Source organism: Poecilia reticulata, unplaced genomic scaffold (assembly GCF_000633615.1).
Source record: "Poecilia reticulata strain Guanapo unplaced genomic scaffold, Guppy_female_1.0+MT scaffold_207, whole genome shotgun sequence".
In the NCBI taxonomy this organism is placed as follows: Eukaryota; Metazoa; Chordata; class Actinopteri; order Cyprinodontiformes; family Poeciliidae; genus Poecilia; species Poecilia reticulata.
The window spans coordinates 339,144-360,698 of record NW_007615021.1 but is presented as its reverse complement, the minus strand read 5'-3'; the positions used below and the strand labels follow the sequence as shown (position 1 = coordinate 360,698).

The window sequence follows — 21,555 nt, the reverse complement described above, 5'->3', positions numbered from 1 at the left end:
TCGGACAGATAGACCTGAGACTTGACTTTAGAATAATCAATTGTGAAATGGGGCAGTGGTACGTAATTATGGCTTTTTTGAACTTTCCATCATGTTGTGATGCTATTCCCTCATCAAAAATCTGCAGTGTTGCCTTGATTCTTTCATGCGTGTTTGAAAAATCCTTTCATTTCTATGGCAACCATTCAGCTCTCCAAGCTTCCTTCTTACAGAGCTCWCCTCCCCTGCGATTCCTCCACTCAGCTCCTTCAGACTAGTCGGCAGCAATTAGCAAGCATCTGCTGGAAATGCAAATCTGCTGAGCTTAACATTAAAGGGTTAATGTTGTTGACCCTTTGTTAACAACTTTAACCTTTTAACGTTGTGATGACACGTTGTGATGACTCCCTGAAGGCGGAGTTTCAGACAGAGCAGGAGTTTCTTAAAGAGACAGAGGCCCAGCTTCCAGACGTTCAAATACAAAGTCAAATTTCTTTTAAGTCTTGTTTGAAATTTACAGCAACTTCATAGCTAATTGATTGTCTTATTAAGCTACTCTACGTGACTGGAAAATACACAATACTGCCCCTTTAAAGACATCGGCAGATGGAACTGATAGGTACATGAAACTAACCCTGGTGGGAAGCTGCATGCTTCGTGCTTTTTGATCTGTTTCCTAAAGCGTTGCCCCGCCACCTGTCCTCCGGCTAATCCAGTTATCTCTAACTTGCAGCACCGCCCGGCCGCCTTCGAAATCCCCATTAAACGATCATCTAGTGACCTAAATTACTCCTGGAGACGTGGCGAGCTCGCGACGCGGTCCTCGCGCACCTCCGGCGGCGTTCACCCTGAAATCTTGAGCTTTGCAGGGAGGGAGACGTCGCCATGCCGACAGTGAAGAGCAAGAAGAAGAAAGCGAAGAAGGAGGTGACTGAGGTAGAGGAGCAGGGCGAAGGTGAGCGGGCTCCACCTGCAGCGGCTCCACCCGCTCGCCTGCTGTGCTGTTGCTTCACGCCGTGCTTTGTGCTGCAGCGGGGCTGGAGGTGGAGATGGAGGACAGGAGTAACTCCGACAGCAGAGACCACCTGACCCCGGATCTGCACGACGCAGCGCCGCACAAGAAGAAGAAGAAGAAAAAGGCGTCAACTATTGGTATGAACGTTTACAGTGAAAGAGGCAGCAGCTGCTGGGTTGGAATCATTAATCTTTAAAGCTGCAGTATGAAACTTCCAAAAATGAGTGCTTTTTTTTAAACATAATCTTTGAAAGAATCTATTTGTTCTACCCACCCGACCCGTCTTGAATCAGAGCTAAGAGGTAGGTCTTAGCGCTGTCAATCACGCTTGTATACATGATACTAAATGTGCTAATAGCGGAGAAGCCAATTACCATTCCAGGAAAACCATGTATCCGCTGTCATTTGTGGCTATGCCAACTCGCATTAGCGTTCATGACAAGAACTCGCCGTAGAGTAGCAGAGAGAAAGGGGGCAGAGGTACACAAGGGTGATTGACAGCGCTGAGGCCCTCCTCAAGGCATGATGAACTGAGCAGAGTGTCTGTCACAGAGACTGTGTGGCTGTGTGTCACTCGGACAGATCAGGAAACGGAGCACGGGGATGTACCAAACGGCAACACGGCCGAGGCAGACGGGGAAGGAGAGGAGATGACTGTCGCCGTCACCAGGAAGACAAAAAGGAAGAAGTAAGTACCAGTAACTGCAGCAGGATGTAAAACATCAGACTGATCTGACGGCAGCAGAGGAAGTTCAAGAGTTACTGATTAAAATCAAACAACGAGTGAATATGGAAGTGAGAACAACTGAGCAGCTTCAATTATAAATACAGTAAGAATGAACTGAGTAAGAAATGCATTGATTACAAGTTAAACGAGACTCTGACTGACTAACATGAAGCAACTGTGAGCTGACTTTTACCCAGAGCCGTTTCAAAAATGTAAATCCCTGAAATAGTTGTTTGTTTTGGTTGAAAACATTATCTTTGACTATTGTTTATTAATAATTTTAAAAAATCGAATCTGATTCAAATAATAAAATGTTGAAAGAGTTTTCAACATTTTGCAATGACGTATATTAGGGCCGTTGTAGACTGAAAAAAAGAAGTAGGATTTTCACCAAAAAATCTCATTAATTTTTAGAATAATTTCATAAATTATCTGTCAGTTTCAAAAGTAAAAAATGTTAGACTTTTGAAAATAAGAAATTTGTAAGTATCCTCTAGAAAGATTTTGACTTTTGAAACTCAGAAATTTCCTAAGTCAAAAAGTTTTTACTTTTAAAAGCAAGAAGTTTCCCGGTATTTTTCTAGAAAATTTCTGAGATTAATCATAAAATACGAGGGATTGTTTTTGTGTGCAAATTTTCAACTTTTCAGAAATTTCCAAGTTTTTTTCTAAGAAATTTCAGAATTGATCACAACATTTCTGAGTATTTTTGTGGAAATGTACTCCTTTCTGATTTTCTATCTGCAGTGGCCTTCATCCATCGTCGTGACGTTTATGTTTCGCAGTTCGTCTTTCTGAGCTGGAACTGCTTCGCTTGTCTTCACATTTTTCTACGGTTATTAATAGTTTGCTGGTTTCTGGTTACTTTCTCTTTCAAATTCCTCTTTGTTTTCTCCCGTGACAGGAAGGCGAAGGCGACAGAGCACTACAGCAACGATCTGGAAGCCGAAGACGAAGACATCATCACTGACGCTCAGTCTCCCATCCCGCAGCATTCCCTGTTCTCCGCCCCGCACGGACACAGCCAGCCGGTCGGCAAAGTTTTTGTGGAGAGGAACCGTGAGTGGGAATCTGATATGTGAAAGGTGTTGGAGTTCCTCTTTCAATTTTTCATTGAAAAAGTCAAGACATTTTTCTCATTTCAAACAACTGGTTTACATCAATTGAGATCTTCATCACTAGTAACTCTTAGAATAATATGAATTAACATGAGCTACAACAGCGTTTAGTTTTCCTTTGGGATCAATAAAGTGTTCTTTGAATTTGAATTTAATTTAGGGTTGACCCAGAACTTTGGCACAACAACGTTTCCAAGGTAGTTTCTGCAGACGTCTCCAGAACGTGTTGGTCTTTGTGTGTGAGGGTAACCCGTGTGTGTGCGCAGGGCGTTTCCAGGCCGACCGAGTGGAGCATCTCCGGCACTCGGAGCTGACTGAGGACTACATGGACCCCAGGCAGATCTGGACCACCAGGGACGTCTCTCTGAAGGTTCACAACGGCTTCAGGTTCGTTGAGGCGTGTGAGCGCTCAGCCAAAACAAGCATGTAGCATGATATCAGCTCCTCCTCACTTTACATATCCGAAGCTGTTTGCTACGTTGTTATGACAAAGCTACAGTGGGGCTTAGGGGTAGAAAAGGGAAACTGAACCTCTCTCTGGAAGACATGTCCACTGACTAACGCACTGAAGAATATTTTTGTAGCAATAAGTTCATATTTAAACCACTATCATCCTCTGAAAGAGACCGCTTGGTGTCCGCTACCGATGGAAAACCAGAAACGAGCAATSCAGGCAACCCGCTCACGAAGCAACAGTAGGTCTATAAATTAACCACATAAATGCGGTCGTGTGTCTTCCACCTGCAGGGTGGTCGGTCTGTTCTCTCATGGGTTCCTGGCTGGCTACGCGGTGTGGAACATCATCGTCGTGTACGTGCTGGCCGGCGAGCAGATGACCACGCTGCACAACCTGCTGCAGCAGTACCACCCTCTGGCCTACCCGGCTCAGTCTCTGCTCTACCTGCTGCTGGCCATCAGCACCGTGTCCGCATTCGACAGGTCTCTGCGGGCAAAAACAACACCTCCGAGATTTACGTTTCTGTATGAGAATAACATGTGAAGTTGGGCGTATCGTCGTAGGGTCAACCTGGCCAAGACGTCCATGGCCCTGAGAGGCTTCCTCACTCTGGACCCGGTGGCCGTGGCTTCCTTCCGTAAGACTTTCACGAATGTCTGATGACGATTACGACGGTGGTGGAGATGATGACAATGTTTTCATGCCGTCTCTGTGTGTATCCAGTATATTTCATAGCCCTGATACTGTCCCTCAGCCAGCAGATGACCAGCGACCGCATCAACCTTTACCCTACGGCCAACGAGACTCTGTGGTGAGATCTGTTGTTGTTTTTCACTTGACTTCAGCGTTTTTCAAAATAATCTAAAAAAAAAATTGAAAAAAAGACTATTGTAATGGTTTTTGTGATGATAAATTGAACAGTTGTTACCAACTAAAGTGACCAATGGGTGGTGTGGTTCAGAATGTGAGTTTTTGCAAACCCACTGGAATCCTGTGTAAACTTTGAAAAAGGGGTTTTCAGTAATGATAAATAAAACCTAGCCTGGCCGTCGCCTTCTTATGCAGTTCCGCTCCCACTGAGCTACATTTCTCAGAGCGGATTTCATCCTTTTTGAAAACCGACTTGATTTTTAATGATTTTTTTACTTGCAGGCCTCCAGGCTCCGAGCAGCAGATCTTGCGGCCGTGGATCGTGGTCAACCTGGTGGTGGCACTGTTGGTGGGCGTGGCATGGGCTGTTGTGTCCACGCGGCCAGACATCGACTACACAGAAGGTAAGCCTGGAAAACATCCAGAATAAAATCTGTTATTAATTGCATTTTTTTCCCGTATTACATGCATTTCTTAAGAGCTGGTCTTACTTTGATATTGAAATAATATTAATAATAATAATTTAAAAAACGGATAAAATGAAGCCCCCTTGCAATGTATGCTGCGAGAATACAAAGAGATTTTTTTCTGTCATCTTTTAGCACATCATATAATTGCTCATCATCATGGCGTTTTTCGTTCTACCACTAGATGGCACTAAAGGTCTTATTATATACGGCTTGGTCGCAATGAACCCAATACTCAAAATGATTTTGTTTTTTTTGTGTGTGAGCAGAATTTTTGATGACGATGGAGGTGGAGAGTTTCCCTAGAGGAGATGAAAACCTGGACATCCCTGCCTAAAACCAGACGTGTTGAATATCTGTCAGCCCGTGTGCTAGACTAAAAATACAATGGTTATTTGATGTATGATTTTGTACAAGTAAATATGTATTATTTGTTTGCTAAATGTTATTTTGTAAATGAATAAATGGGTTTATGTACAGTAACTGCTGTGTGGATTGAGAGTGTTTGACTGCAGGTGAATCTGAACCAAACAGTTTTGAGGTTAAACAATTTTACAGTCTTATGTAAAATATTTTGATTTTCTTAATTCAAAGAAAAGAAGCACACTAATTTGCACGTCTGCAAAAATAGTCAAGATATGCTTAACCTGTGCTTTTAGACTGTAGCTAAATCAGTGAAAACTAGAAGTGATGGAATAATATCTCACATTCTGTATTGATATCAAAGTAAGATGTGTTTCTTTAGGATTTTGTTTTAAAGTGTCCAAAATGCAAAACTCGCATAACTTAAGACAGAAGTTTTGTGCTGTAAGTTATGGTTGTTTATGATTTAATATATTCTACAAATTAGCTGTGATTACAGCCGTAAATACAATAAAAAACGTAATAAAAAAACAACCATAATACACACACTCATACCCACCCAAAAGTATGTCAGGGGGCCAAAACTATTACATTTGCATGTCATTAAAGATCGAAAACATTAAAAAGAATTTGGACTGTTGCCACCTTACTAAAAGAAAAACATACAATTTACAGTTTTTTATGTTTATTTATTAATTTTACAATTCTTGACTCATGGTAAGGGGTCGAAAGAAGTAATTTCACGGGCAAAAAATGGCCCTTATAAAACATTTCCCCAGCATTTCCAAGGTATCTCGTCGTAGTTGTGAAAGTTCCCACAGCCCTGGAATGCAGCAGGATGCATCCAGTCAGCGCGAGCCGCAGCCGTTAGTAGTAAGGACTATGTAAAGATGGCGGAGCTACAGATGCTGCTGGAGGAGGAAATTCCTGCGGGACGGAGAGCGTTACTGGACAGTTTTACCAATCTGGAAAGAGTAGCGGAATACTGCGAAAGCAATTATGTCCAGGTACGGGTGCGTTTTTTTTCTTTAAAGAAACCGAGGGTGCTAATTTATAAAAAAAAGAAACCCACGGAACAGTTGTGTGGTGGGGAGTGGGCGGTAATGGAAAGGAGTGATGGAATAACTAACACAGTCCGTTATGTTGCTGTCAGCTCTCTGTGGAAAACACACACACAAAAAAAGAACTGTATTCAAAATAAAGCAGGCTCTTTATACTTCTACAGTACGACCAATGGCAACATATTTTTCAGTTTAACAAAAAATACAACTTCTACAGTGGGTATTGTAGAGCACTATAGTGCGTCTTTTTGAGGGAATCTTCTGTAGGAATGTGACAGATATAAGTGTTAAAAGTTGTCATTTAGTCTTACGAAGCTGGCGCATGCTCATTGCACACACACCGAATAAAGCAGCACATTGTTTTTAGGCGYAAAATGTCATGAAGCGCTTCTTACGTGATGTTTGACAGCTGCAGACAGGCAGTGAACTGTTTACATAAAATGTGTGAAGTCTAGCATCAGACTTTATTAACAGTATTTTATTATCAATTGGAAGGAGCTCACTCAAAGTACACCATTCACCACAGTTTCTGTTTTAAGTATTTTAACCGGTCCTTAGCAAGTCTTGAGTAATTTTACGGATATTAATTATTAATCAGACCAAACAAAAATAAATAAAATACAGAAGGAGACCTGTGTGTAAAACTAAGCCTATTCTTCATGCTGCAGATAGACTTTGCTAATCAGACACATTGATTCAGTCTTTGCACATTTTCATCGAGTTGGCATAACATTATGACCACCATCTTAATAGCCCTGAGCCCTGGAGGCACAGACCCCTGAATGTGTGCTGTGGTTTCTGGCGTCAAGATGTTRGCAGCAGATCCTTTAAGGCCTGTGAGGATCTGCTGTCTGATCCTTGACGTGGATCAGATTTGTTTATCCAGTAAGATCCCCACAGATGCTGGGTTTGCCAAGTCAACACTCTAAACTCGCTCGCTGTTGGGCTCCTCAAATCATTTTTTGGAAGCCTTTTTGTTTTGTGCCAGGTTGCGTTATTTTGCTGACAGAAGTCACCGTGATTCACTAGCTGCGTTTCCTTTGATCATGTAATTTTGCAAATTGGAATTCTGAGAAATCAATTCGCTTAGTGGAAATACTAGAATAAATAAAAAAAAAATTTGCGTTTTTTTTTTTCCGATTAAAAAACAAAGTTGAGTGTGAAGATCAGGTGCATTTTCGGCAGTATTGAAATTAAGATATTTYGTAAAACTGTAATGAAAACACTTTTTTCTCCACCACAAGAGTCACCTGATCAACAACCGGATGTTACTACTGCAGGAAAAGACAAAGAAGAAGGCAACAGGAAGTAGAAGAGGGACGACGACACTTTATGTGTTTTAATGACTTATCACACAAACTTATTCACGTGGGATTTTAATTGTGTTTCTCATTTGATGGAAACATTGCAATTGAAAAATTCAGTTTTTTCGACATTAGCTGAGTTTTGACAAAGTTTTGAGCAAATTTGTAATGGAAACGCAGGTACTGTGTATGACTGTATTACTTCTAATACAACAGAAATTGGACTTTTCTCTACCACGAATTTGGAACAATGTTCTTTAGACAGTGAAGAAAAGCAAGTGAAAGTAATGCACAGCCAATTCAACCACTTACTATCAACATAAGCACATCAAAGTACTTGTCAGCAGCGCCGGATCTAGAAAAATGTCTACGGAGTGGCAAGCCTCGGCCAAGGCTTTTTCAGGGATGGCAGTATGTGCCAGATTTWTACAATTTCACACTATTTTCAAATTTTAGCAGCTTACAGTCTCACCAGTGAGAATGTAAATTAACATGCCMTTACATGACATGATATGACATTACATTCTCGTTGGTGCAATGAATTCAGTAATTTTCTTGCTCTCTGTCCATGCAAACATTSCATTGACATGGCTTTGAGATCTTGAGAAACTGCTGTTTTTCATTGTTTCCTTTTTCCTTCTGGTTTCAACTATGCATGCAAGACCATTTCTACCGACTTTTAATTGATTCCTTTATAAATTCTAACTGGTGAGTCATTTTCTCATTTTGTCAGCAGCCCAGCTTACTTTGGATGCTGGGCTGCTTTGTATTTGGTAATATTTGGCATTTTGTTGTTTTTTTCATTTGCGGATAAATGAGTAAATTCCATCTCAAGATGGCAAGTCAGTAGCTTTGGTTGGCTGCCGTTCTCCCTCTGCGCTTCACAAGGGACATCATGACTGCAACGTGTGTGTGTGTGTGTGTGTGTGTGTGTGTGTGTGCGTGCGTGCGTGCGTGCGTGCACGTGTGTGTACGTGGGCAAGCAAAGCTGCTATAAACAACTGTTCTCCCTCAGTTGGCTCTAAATGCACACCTGTTCACAGCCACGTTTCATAATCATCCCATTTGTGCAGCTGTGGGTGTGAGTTTCACTGTCACTCAAGAGAAAGTGGAAGAAAAGCGATTCGCTGAGGCGACACTTTGAGGTAAACGTTGCAGAGAAACTGCGTGTGCAGCTTTCGTCTTAGCAGGATTACGCATACGTTCCAGCAATTTTACAGAAATACCAGAATTAACGATTTTTATTTAACAAGTAAACAGGAGTAAGTTTTATATATATTTTTTTTAGAAATGGACGTTTAATGAATCAATCGTTAAAACTTAAACATAATATATATTGACAGATGTAGCTGTACGTCAGTAATTCAGTACGTACGTCTACAATTCAGAGCGTTTACATATTCTTTTGCTGTTGATTTTACATTTTGAGCAGCTCTGCTGAGCWGCTTTTACAGGGAATCAGTAGTGCAGTTTCCTTTTTATGGATTTATTTAATTTAGCAATGTTTACAGAACCAACTGTGCAAGACATTACTGCTGATTATTTGACTCATTCTCACCAAGTTCTTCAAATGAAATGCCRCCAAAAGGTTCAGATGTTTTTCTTGAAAGAACCATTAATTCTTACATAAAAAAACAGAACACCTGTTAAAAATGTTTCTTCTCCAAAAGAAACATTGAAATACAATGAGAAAATCATTCAAGTAGACCAGTGCAGTCAGGAACATGTCTCTACAGTGCCTATCGGCCTGCATTGCCACACACTAAGGTTGTTAACGAGGGAAACAAGTAGAGTAGTTTCTTCMCCATTTTTAAAATKGTACAAACTAAACATATGCCCAGAAGTCGACTAGTGATCGGCGAATTGGTCAGTTTAATGATTGACTGGTCCTAATCAATGATCAGCGGATTTTTAAAATTCAGACTATAATTCTAAATTGTAATAATAGTATTTATAATACAGTGTTTTCCCCAGAAAACTTGCTGAGCYCGACGGTAGGGGCTCTAAAAAACATGTTTAAAGGTGACAGAAAATGTGAAAATATCATTATGTGTTATTGGACATTATTAACATTTCCTAAACGGCAACTATGAACTCTTTAAATAAGCAAAGATAAAAAAATAAAAATAAATTAATTAATTAACAAATAATGCTTAGCCTGGTCAGGACGCAAGTAAAGCCTGGTGGCCCGCCAGGCTTATGACACAGCTGTTATTTAAAAAAAATGCTTGTAGATAAAATGTTTTATGAAATACATTTTTAGATGCACAAAAATAACAATTAGTGAGCTATCATCTGTATGGTTGTAAAGGATATATTCTGTAATCCACTCTAGCTGATTTTTATTTAAATGATTACAGTTTTTAATGTATTTGTAGAGTTTAATGATGCAGTCAGCCTATTGGTTTTATGAAATAATTATTTTTATTGTACTATTAAAATGGTTTAAATAGTTCTCTTTTCTATTTATCTAGAAAAAAATGTTTCTAATACATCTAAAAAATAACTTGATTTCAGCTAAGATCAAGGTCAACAGGTTCTAATTTGCCACAAAATCTCCAGTAGATAACATTTCTTGTGCAAAATCACTTTTTCGCCAGAAGTCACACAAATGTAATACATTTATTTATTTTAAGTCATTTTCCAAACAACTGAATCCAAATTAATTTTCAAACTATTTTTAACAGAGAACAGTAAAACAAAAAGAGGGAAGTAAAAAAAAAAATTCAGATGAAAAGCAGAAAAAAAAAAAAATAACATAAGTCACGGCATGCCACCCAGACCTCATCAGGATTCACTCATTTCTTCTGAGGACATTGAAACAAGCAGGAACGTGAAGCCCAGGAGGCTGAGTCTCTGTCTCTGTCACAGTAAAGCCTCCAGACATTAAAGAGCAGAAAACCGACAGGCTTCGAGGCTGAATCTCACTGTAAACTTTGAATAGTTATAAAGGTGTTGCTGAGGCTGGACCACTATAAACAAGCTGTAAGTGTCATGGATATGCAGTTATGAAGAACTGACTATTGGTTACTCCTGCGTTTGTCTTCATTTGCATTAAAACAGGGGTTCTCAAATAGTGGGGCACGGTGCGATACCTGGGGGGGCGCGTGTGACCCTGGGGAACAGGCTTTTTTTTTTTGGGCCGTACTAGTATAGAGTGTAATTGCGCATCCACTACAGTAGGCGGCAGTGGCGCTGTCATTGTTACTTTTGTCACGTTTGCGACAGTGCAACATTTTACGACTTACAAGACAACAGGTTTGCCTTGGTTAGCAGTGTTGAGTCAACAGAAAGCTCTGACTGCGTTCTGTCTAYAGCCTCCGTTATTCAACATAACAACCYCCAACATGAAAAAGTTTTTAACAGGGATGAAAAGAAAAGCGGAGAGAGACAAARTAATGAGACAAARGAAAGTCACCCGAAAGCTAAGACGAGGAAATACGACGAAGCGTATTTAGCGCTTGGCTTCACTGTCACTACAGTTGGAGAAGAGGAAAGACCGGAGTGTTTGCTGTGTCTAACAATGCTCACAGTGGACAGCATGAAGGCAAATAAATTAGCGCGTCACTTAAATACGTTACACTCCAATCACGCCGATAAGCTGCTAGAGTTTTTTCAGCGAAAACGTGCTGAATATTGCCAACAGTCATCCCGCTTTGTGAAGGCTACTTCAGTAAACCATCGAGCGCTGTTAGCATCATATAAGGTGGCTTACCAAATTGTGCAGTGCTAAAAATATTGTGCTCCTGAGTTAATGTTGCTGAACTGAATATAAATTAGTTATTTTTTTAGTTTTTGTAGTTTATTCGTTATTATAATTATTAAATATTATTTATTGATTTGATTTAATTTTGCAATGGTRCAATTAGTTGGTCAAACATGTTTACAGTTTAAACAAGGATTTATTTATTTTTAATTTCAGGTATTGATGCACTTAAAATCTTTTCTGTTGCACACTTAAAACACGATTTAATAAAGTCATTCTTTGTAAGTTTGACCATATGGCTTTCTTTTTTTCTTTTCTTTAATGTTAAGGATAAAATGTTATGCAGAGACGAATAGTCACAGTGGGGAGTGGGGGGCGCGAATAGTTTTCTTCTTGCTAGGGGGGGCGTAACAGAAAATAATTGGGAAGCACTGCATTAAAACATCCATACAAACATGTCTAAGCAGCACCAACTCGTTGGTTGGCCTATATTTTTGCTGCGATCAGATGATGTGATGAGTTACGTAATCCTGTTCTGCTCYAGTCTTCTTAACTGTGTTTGGCTTCTCCCCGTGTGAAACGCTCACAGCATTTAAACTTGGCCTCAATCATTTCAAGACTCAATATAAGAGTCTTAACATTTCCAGCTTGACAAATAGTGTTTTCKTACTCTAATGAAAATTTCAGCAAAAGATCTAAGTCTGCCCGTTTCTTGTGGAGTACCCCCAGGCTTTTCTCCATAATAAAGAATCTAAATATTTTTCATTTTAAATGAATTAGTAGATTGTCTTTTAGTTTAGATTTTTTGCCTTGTGTCAAACTAAAATTTACAGTTGCCAATATCGATATTTAAGGTTTAGCATCGGCCGATACCGATCCGATACATAAAAACAGTGCTGAGTTGACTTGAAAAGTTTCTTTTTTTTTTCCCAAACACAGGCATACATGTACTGAATTACAAATTTATTTGATAACTCTTCAGCAGTACAGCACATTTAAATACACCAAAAGCTTCACAGGCTTGGTCCAACATGTCAACACAACTTTAATTTATTAACAAAACTGAAACGGACAAAAACAATAGGTTTACTACCTTGGTCAAACATGAAAAAAATAAACTGCAACAAATCTTCTTTCAAATTGTTCAGAAAGTGCAATTATATAAATATTAAAACATTTTGTTGCTCAGAGCACAAAGCATAGAATTAGATTGAATAGATCTGCCCTTTTGGCTCAGACACATTGTCACCAATACCCAATCTAGAATGTTTTTCAATTTCAGACATTAATATCAGATCGGTGAATCTCTCATTACATTATACACAAATCTCTGCCATTCTTAAAGTGAAACCATGAATATCTAGGCAGCTTATTCAAATATTTGCTTAAAAAGTAAGTGAAATACAATGAGACGCAGCATTTATTTTTCTTAAAAACCCTAAAGTACCGGACTGGGCAGCGTGGAGCTTATGCCTTCCCCCTGTAGCTTTGCGCCATGTTGACCTATCACAGCTGGTAGCGGTTAGCTCGTCAGCAGAGGTAGCTGAAACGAAGCTCAGCCTCCAACTGCTCATTGAAAACACATGGCACGCTGCTGCAGGAGGCTGCCTGTGGATGCCCAAAGTGAGCGCATGTGTGTATTTTGACTCGGAAACCATGGCGATTGGGTTCCCAGTCGAGTCAGTATCAGCCTTCCAGTTTCGGCGCCGATGCCAGGAACAGCTCCTGCGGGGGCGGAACCGCCTGAGCGCTTGGAAAGATGGGTTTGTGACTTTTGACAAACCCTGGGGACGAACCGTTGTGCAGGCCAACACGGGTTTATGATTCTCATAAAAATGTTTGAAAATCTGACTTCTTTTGCAGGCCGGTTAGTGTCATTTGTGTGATTATTCTCAGTATTGAACTGATCTGTGATAACCCCCTCATAGATAAATGACCGTCCGTCTCTTATTATTATTCATATTTCCTTTCTGCACATGCAGCCCACTCACAGCGTCGGCTAAAGTTTTAAATKACATTACTGGGTGTGTGTATGAAATCTGTAACACATCCGTTCTTGTTTTTCAGTGAGATGCTTTCATTTCAAGCGCTGATGTATTCTGATTTGATCTAAAATTGAGGAAAATAAAAAAGAAATTCAATAAATATATTCTTTACCACCAACTTGCAGGCTTGTTAAACGGACAGTATCATGTAAAATCAACTATTTTGAGCTTTTCATCATGTTATAATCTTATTCCCTAATCAAAAACATACCTTGATTCTTTCATGCATGTTTGAGAAATCCTTTGATCTCCATGGAAACCATTCAGCTGTTCAAAACACCGCCTTCAAAATGAAGCTCCTCCTCGGAGCTGCAGCTTCCCAGCTTCTGGACTTCCACCTCATAGAGCAGCCTTCCCCCATGACTCCCCCACTCGGCTCCTTCAGACTAGCCAGCAACAATTAGCAAGCACCTGATGGAGGTCATTAKAGGAGCTACTTCTCAGTGCTATGATGGTAAAAACTTTGCTAAAGGGCTAATAGAGGAGATGATTTCCTGAAAGTAAAGTGTCTGAAAGATCAGGAGATTTTATAGAGACGGAGGCCTAATTTCAAGGCATTAAATTGTGATGTGAAATTTCAAGTCATATGTAGCATTTTTTCTAACAACTGAAAGTAACATAGTTATTTGATTATGCTGTAAAATGGCACTATGTGCCCAGAAAACAGATAATACTGCCCCTTTAAAAATGGTCTGTGGGTTTCCTTTCGTCGTCCTGTGATGTATGGTGTCTCTGGAAAAGCTCTACTGTGACTGTTTTGGATGTGTTAGCATACAACCACAGTTTCCATAAACCACCAGAAAGAACTGTGCAACAGCTTTGAAATATTCATTTCTCTTAAAACAGATCAACAAAAGACTAAAAACTGCCCCTTCCTAGAATAAAATCCTTTGAACATATTGTGCTTTCCTTATTTTTGCTCTGTTTTCTTGGAGCAATAACAAGGAAAGGAGAAAGGAAAGTCAAGTGCTATAGATCAGCAGCCTCCCTCATCTGTTAAAATAACACTGAGACAGTGTGAGAATGTATTACTCCCACTGAAAATGGGTCAGAGGTGTGTACTGATGCTCTGATTGTTGGTGGAGGAGTCAGGCTGAATTCTGAGATGTTCTATTCCATGTTTATTATYCAGAGTTACAAACAAATAAAATAAATTGTGTTTCTTGCAAATCACACTGTCTCCCCCCCTTCRTTGTTTTGACAGTACCGTAGACCCGCGCCTATTCATGGTTCAGTGTTCACAGATTTTTCCAAAAACCACCAAATCGTAAAAAAAAAATGGCAGAGACATTAATGTTCTTAAATGGATAAGCTAAGTGATATCTATTTAAGGATAAATGTTTTCATTCAGGAGAGTTGGCTAGCTGAAGTGTTAGTTAAWGTCCCTCTGTTATGTCTTTGAACATTTGCATTTCAGTTTGGACTATTCTTAAAGAAAATGTGGCCTTCTTTGTTYGTTAAGTTGGTGATTAGCTTTTATTAGCTAATATTTCAACTGTTTGAAGGAGGCAGCAAAACTCAGATGATAGACCAACACATTGACCAGGTTTCTTCAGGAACTCTGATACCAATCAGGACATCTATAGTTCAAATAACATGACACTATTTACAATTCTTAAATCTTATAAAGACATGRTGTCTTTATCAAAATACACTCTTATTAGGGAGGCAAACAATTAATYAACTTTCAATTAMGTGTTGATTTAATGACTTATTAAATTAAAAGTAGTTCCAACTGATTAAGTAATGACATACTTTCACACCTTCTTTTAGTGTTGTATTTTGGCCGCCATTCATAAGAGGGCAGCACTGGGCATCCTTTWGCGGAGCCAGTTGATACAGAAACAAAGATGGCAGGGCCATACCAGAACAGCAAAAATAAACGGTCCGGTGTTGGATGCAAAATGCACTTATGCGGTTCTGTTTTGAAATATAAACACTTGACAAGCTTCTTTAGTTCTCACCTTAATACAGCTGACTCAGGGAGTTGTTAAAATATATTTGGTTGGTTGTTGTTCCAAATGTAGCATTTTAAGAAARATGTAGCCTTTTCTGTTATTTAAAGATGGCCAACCATCTTGATACAAGAGAAAACTTCAGGAACCAGGCAGCGCAGTCATTGGCCGAGAGTTTATTGTTCAGACACGTTTCTTCTGTCTGAGGAAAATGGATGTCACAGGCCATTAACCACATGATCATTACAGCACCTCACAAAATAAACAAAAGTTACAAAAGCTGTTTTGTGATATAGACTCTACTTACATTTAAAGAGGTAGTGCACAGAGAAACAGAAACGGMTGATTTAAAAGTTTTCAATTTCTTTGTTACAGAGGAATTTATCTGTTGGAAACTTGTTTGTGTTTTACTTAAACCATAACAGTAAATCTTTATAGTGTATACATATATTTGAGCTGTAAACCRTCTGTGACAYGCAGAGCAAGGGACTTTTCCTTCTAAGGTAAAAGCAGCCAGTAGGCTTCTGGTGATTGTCAACACTTCRGCAGGGTAAGTGGGGTAGAAGATGCACTTGAACACACCACCAAGCAACATCTGCCTAGTGCCTACCGAACTTACTGTAATCTCAAGCACACGTGGGTTATRAAGCAGAATAATAGTTTAAAGCCAACCAGCAATTATGCCTCTGAGAGGTTTGAAAACAAAACCCCCCAACAAACTTAATGTTTTCGAGCAGCCYATTCAACGGTGTGTGACTAAAAAGCAAGAACAGATCAGATCTCTGAAGGATTTTTTTTTTACACCTATGAGTAGGGGAGGCCAATACGGACTTAAAGTTTTTATCACAATATTTTGTTCTGCTGTTCTGGTAACAATAAAAGTGACAGTGAAAACTGTTATTTAGTTTTTTAGTTAGTTGTATTGATGTGACTCCATGGCAGAGCAATCAAAGCCCCATAAACTCTTAATACTGCTTTTGGCAAAATAATACACCTTTGCACTTTTTTAGGACACCACTCCCATAAAGAGTATGATTTGTATCAATAAACTGAACACAGTATCTGTATTCAGTCATACTTTTGAATTTATTGGTATTTCTTGATACTATCCTTGAACATAGAAAATAGTAGCAATAATCCAGACATCATGGACAGTTTTAGGGGATTTTAAACATTATTAATTAGAATTTATCGTGACAATGATAAATCAAAATTCTTACAAAAAAAAGTATCATTATAAATTATAAACAATATAATAACAATTAGGTTCTAATTAGTTTCCATTAGTGTGATGCAGGACTTGGATTTGCTGTAGAGCAAAATCCAATTCTAGATGTTTGGATAAGTTTTTTAATCCTTATTTTGCTTCAAGATTCCATTTTTCGTACCTTTTCATAATTCTTGTTTGACCCTTTCAAGTTAATATTTAAGATCTATATTTTATTTTGTAGTTTTTTGTTGTTGCTGTATTTTGATGTACCAAAATGCCCTCATATGCATTAAAAATGCAGCAGGAAACATCCAGATGGTGATTAATAAACTCACATATGTCTTCATTAAAAAAAAAGAGGTCAGAGGATTCAGAGCATGCACACGAGTCCGTGTAAATCTAATATGATTCATGTATATGAATTTAGTTGGAAATAAAAATCTGGGTTTATTAACGTCGGTACATGTGCGTGCGCGCGTGTGTGTGTATGTGTGTGTGTGTGTGTGTTGGTCTGCCCTCGCCTTAGGCCTAAGAAGGCAGCGGTCCAACTAGGTCAGTGCTAAAGGGACGTTAGAGGTCTGATAGGAAAAAGAGGGAGCTGTGGAGGAGATGTAAGGATGTTGTCATCAATTTAGGGAGGAAAGGAAATAGAAATGTTGAAGAAAAAAAGCTTGGCAGACCAAAATTAAAAACTGAGATAGAAAGACAGTTAAAGGATTCCAAACAAGAAATTTCAACAACACATAAGCCTTCACTACAGATTTACCTGAATGTAAAAATAAATATAAATCTTACGGAAGGACATTCTGCCTAGGGACTAAAATCAGCCAAAATTTTCCCATCACACACTGCAGTACTTTCAGCCAACTTTCAGCTTCTCAAAAGAGAAAAGATCATGTTGCTATTATTACATCTGTATGAGGACATGCACTTATCAGCCAAAAGAGTGCAACCAACCGCCTAAAACTAAGTTTGGCACAGAGACATAGAAGATAATGCTSCATTGTCTTATTAAGTATTTCACACTGTTTGATCACTAAGTGTCAAGAAACTTCCATCCGAGGGTCACAGCTCTTACCTAACATGTAGCAATTAACCAATTAACCTATCTCAGTGTTAATTCATCTCACACTATGCTATGTGCTTTACTCCCCTCAGCATGCCAGATGATTGAAAATGAAATCGAAACTGATGATTCCTACTTTTTCATTAATATTTCTCTTTTTTTGACCACTTAGGAGCACTATTGAACATTGAAAACCTAATTTCCGTGATGGTCAGTTTATCCTTAAATATGAGAGTAATCTAAGTTGTAAAAGTGCATTCACACCAGCCTTGTTCAGCTTGTTTTAAATGAACTCTACTTCCTTTGCCCAGAGATTCCGGGTCGTTGGGGAAAAACTCTGATACAGACCAAAAATTCAAACTCTGGTACGCCTAAAAACCCAGATCTTTTGGTTAAAGTGAGCTCTGGTGCGGTTCGAATGTGTATGTAAACGCCAAGCAGACCGGAGACCACTCTAAAAGCAGGAAGTGGATCATAGCGCAAAACATTCTGGGTTAATACAGCCAAAGCAAACGCACAAAAACAAGCACTAGCAGGAAAAATGGCTTGTGGTCTTTTACCAAATACAATAGAGAAATCCTGCAACTACTAAAATCTGACGCCACTCCATTTTTTGCTTACATTTCGTGAAGGACAGTTGCGGTCAGTGTTTTTTTTAGAGGCTTCCATGTCGTTTCTTTCAGTGGTTCTTGGTGCAGCGCCACCACAGGCGAGGAGGTGAACAGGTTTTTCAAAGGGTTTGGTTCTTTGACACAGAGCAGTGCGACAGCTAAAGTGCGAAAGCTGAAGATGCAACAAATGTTGTAATTTTGGTCCCCATTAGAACTGGACTGTCAGGTGTGAAAACATCCTAAAARTAACATAACCAGGCCTGATGCAGCAGGACACTGTGAATTCCACATCCTTCATCCCAATATATACTAATCACCAGGAGAGTGTCGATGTCCGCTACTGTGAGTCATCTCCATCGTACAGTGAAATATTGTGACGATGATATCGTTTGATTTTCTCCTCATGCCCACTCAATGTTAAAATCTCACCATAATAATGTAGCTCAGCACATATCCAGGAGTGACTTTCCAGATTCTCTGCAGCCAGAGGTTAGAAGGAAGCAGCACAGGGATCAAGTGGCMGCTTTTTTATTTTTAGTTCACATAAATTCTACATAGAGATTGAGGGAACTTGCATATTCACAGAGAAAGAAATATTTGGCAGTAACATCTCAACCATGTTTGAGCAGGATTATTTTAATGAGCAGTCGAGCTCGTTTGTTACCCGTAGAGGAATTTTAATGCAGCCAATTATAAGGCTTTAACTGCCCCCGTGTCTGTATGACCTCAGGTAGCACTTGGCTTCACCACTGGCGGTTCGCCTGCAGAAAGTGGAAGCTGCTCCTAAAGCGACTGACAGGACCAGAAGCCGGGGMAGATTGAAATGTTTTCGGGAGCTGTGGTGTGGCTCAAGAAGCGTGGATTTGGGGTCTGACTGCGAATGTAGGGCAATGGGTCATCTGAAGTCATGACACAAACTGGGTGTGTGTGTTTCCTTTTGCGTTGTCAGTTATCATCTTTCTCGTCTCTGTGCGTCTGCGCACACACACACACATGCACGCAAACACACGTAGATACACATTTGGGTGTCAGTGTGTTTCTTGTCAACTTCAGGCATGAATGAATTTGCGCTGACCTATATTGTGCTTGAGCACACATACGCACACACACACACACACACACACACGCAAAGATGGTATTTCTGTACTTATGAGGACTGTACATCATATATTTTCCAAACATCCACCCAGCATGATTTCTTGAAACATTGAAGCTATTGCTTTTGTTTTGAAGGTTTGTGTTAAAGTAGTGATTAGTTGTCTCAGAATGGTCTGAAATTCTCCTGGTCCCAAATTTAAGGATGCTGTCAGACACACACACACATCCTCCACCAGCCTTGATGTTTATGTACATGCAGACCTTGGATGATTTGCACTAAGCAGTTGAAACCAGAAGTTTACATACATCTAGAGATGCAACGATCCGATATTGAAAGAGAATTTGAGATCAGGTATCGATGCAAATGTGACCGATCCATAAGGGCAGATCTATGCAGTGTAATTCTATGCTTTGCGCTTTATCATTTATTTTATATTATGATGTTTAGAACTCCTAATTGCACTTTCTGAATCATTTGAAAGACTTGTTGCAGTTTATCTTTGTTCTGTTTTTTTTTAAGCTGTTCGTCTTGCCTGACTCCTGTCCCAAATCTGTCTCCTGTCCCCTCCGTCCACAGTCTGCAGACAAAGAGCAAGCACTGGAGGAGACCAAGAGCTACACCACCCAGTCTCTGGCCAGCGTCGCCTACCTTATCAACACGCTGGCCAACAATGTGCTGCAGATGCTCGACATCCAGGCCTCGCAGCTCCGCCGCATGGAGAGCTCCGTCAACCACATCTCACAGGTCTGGTGGCGCTAAATGAAGTGAAAAACATCACAGTCAGGAAGCGAATAGGAAATATCMATTTATGTGTATGTATCGATATGTGGAGCCTTCTAAAAATATTCATACTCCTTGAGCGTTTACACATTTTAACTCCCACTTAGGCCTGTCACAATATAAATCAATTAATAGCAAATTAAAACAAGTTCAATAATTTCCATTTGCACGATTCTATTTTCTCTCTATTGTTCTTCTTTGAAACCAAAGAAATGTCGCAGCATTTATGAAACATTGATTTTTGGAGAACATGATGAATAAAGCCATACATGGTTCTGTTACCCGAGGAAAAGGAGTCGTGGGTGTAACCATGTCATAATCATGTATGCATGCATGAAGGTTCATTTATGTTAGCCTCTCTCAGGCTGAGTGGAGCAGCTCTGAATCTATTTCTGAACTTTGTACTTAATGATCAAAATAACCATTCACAGCCATCAAGAAGCGGCTAAAGTGCAGAAACATGTTGTCTTTCTTTACATTTGCGTGCAAAAAGCATGATTAGGATGCATGTTTGGTACAAGCTATTTCTCTATTGAGACAWTTTGTCGTTTTTAAAAGAAATGTTCTTATATCAGCTGCTTCTTTAATATGGTAGAAATTTGTGGAACTTGTTTCCAAATTCAAAATAGCACCTTTTGTAATTTTATGYTAAGCAGATGAAACTCTTAAACAGATTCCGGTACAGTCTGGAATTAAAACTCAGTAATTAAGATTAACAATAAGATCTACAATAAAGTATTAGGTCAAGAATTTTTGTTTGATATGAGAATAAARTTACATAATATTAGAAAAAATATGCAATTTTACTAGAAAAACGTCTTAAAATTAAGAGAAAAAAGAAATTTTAATGAGAAAAAAGCTTCCAGAGTCATTGAGAYCTGACATGACCTGCACAGTCGTTTCCTCAGTCGTTTCAAAGTTCTGCTGCTGATAACAATTTGACGGTGATGTGTTAAAAGGTGAAATATTTCCTGTGAAAAATGCTCAACATTCCTCATTTTAATTTTAATTTTTTGTTATTATTCATGTTGGTGTTTTCATAAAGACATGACTGTACCCTTGTTATGTTAAGACTTTATTGTCRTATTTTAAAAGAAACTCGTACTTTGGCCTTGATATTGTCATCACAGTTTTATGTTTTTAGGCTTGATGTTTATTTTGCGAGTATTGATAAGTGATCGTCTGAATACATCAGTGGTTGGTTAGTCAATTTAAACACCTGATGATCTGTCAGAGAGGACATGTGGGTCGCAGCATTTCTTATTTTTTTAACTGAACCAAAACACACCAAATTCCACAGCCCATCTAGATGCTAAGGKTGTCAAMGTCAAGCTMGCATAACCAAACCACYTCTCTTTCCATTGCTATAATTTTTTAATTAACATTTTTTCCTGAMTTTGTTACCTAGTTGTCRCACTGTTGAGAAGTAATAGCAAAGCACTGCATCCTTTTTTCTTGTATATATCACATGTACATTTAAGACTTAACACATTATGTTGACAACTTGACAGSTATAACCAATGGTCGTCATCGTCAGCTAGCAGCTTCTTGCGTGCGTGACGTCACGCTGCAACGTGTCCATCAAGAGTCAGTATCGCCACTTTTTTATGAATGCCAAATCCGAGGAGATAAAGCACAATTTCCCATTGTGTTACTCAGCTGGAATATGTAAGCACCCCCTCCAGTACAGTCATAGGTGTGAAGCATCACTAGCGATCCAGA

The 21,555-nt window shown here is 39.3% G+C and overlaps 2 protein-coding genes across 7 annotated transcripts in view; both read left to right on the top strand.

Moving 5' to 3' along the window:
• Window positions 1–755: 755 nt before the first annotated feature.
• On the top strand, window positions 756–5,116 carry tmem237a (transmembrane protein 237a). The gene is made up of 10 exons (XM_017303187.1): window positions 756–934; window positions 1,012–1,131; window positions 1,577–1,682; window positions 2,626–2,780; window positions 3,106–3,226; window positions 3,587–3,778; window positions 3,860–3,933; window positions 4,020–4,107; window positions 4,449–4,570; window positions 4,903–5,116. The coding sequence occupies exons 1-10, from the start codon at window positions 865–867 to the stop codon at window positions 4,968–4,970; spliced, it is 1,116 nt and encodes a 371-aa protein (XP_017158676.1). The 5' UTR covers window positions 756–864; the 3' UTR covers window positions 4,971–5,116.
• Window positions 5,117–5,849: 733 nt separating this feature from the next.
• Window positions 5,850–21,555, top strand: part of LOC103460195 (abl interactor 2-like) — a 33,464-nt gene continuing 17,758 nt past the window's right edge. For 3 of the 6 annotated variants that reach the window (XM_008402267.2, XM_008402268.2, XM_008402266.2), the window contains exons 1-2: window positions 5,854–6,003; window positions 19,630–19,797. In XM_008402267.2, the coding sequence (XP_008400489.1) occupies window positions 5,887–6,003; window positions 19,630–19,797 (285 nt within the window). In that variant the 5' untranslated portion in view covers window positions 5,854–5,886. Of the gene's footprint in view, window positions 6,004–19,629; window positions 19,798–21,555 lie in introns of all 6 variants that reach the window. The other 3 variants (XM_008402272.2, XM_008402269.2, XM_017303201.1) reach the window with 3 other exon arrangements.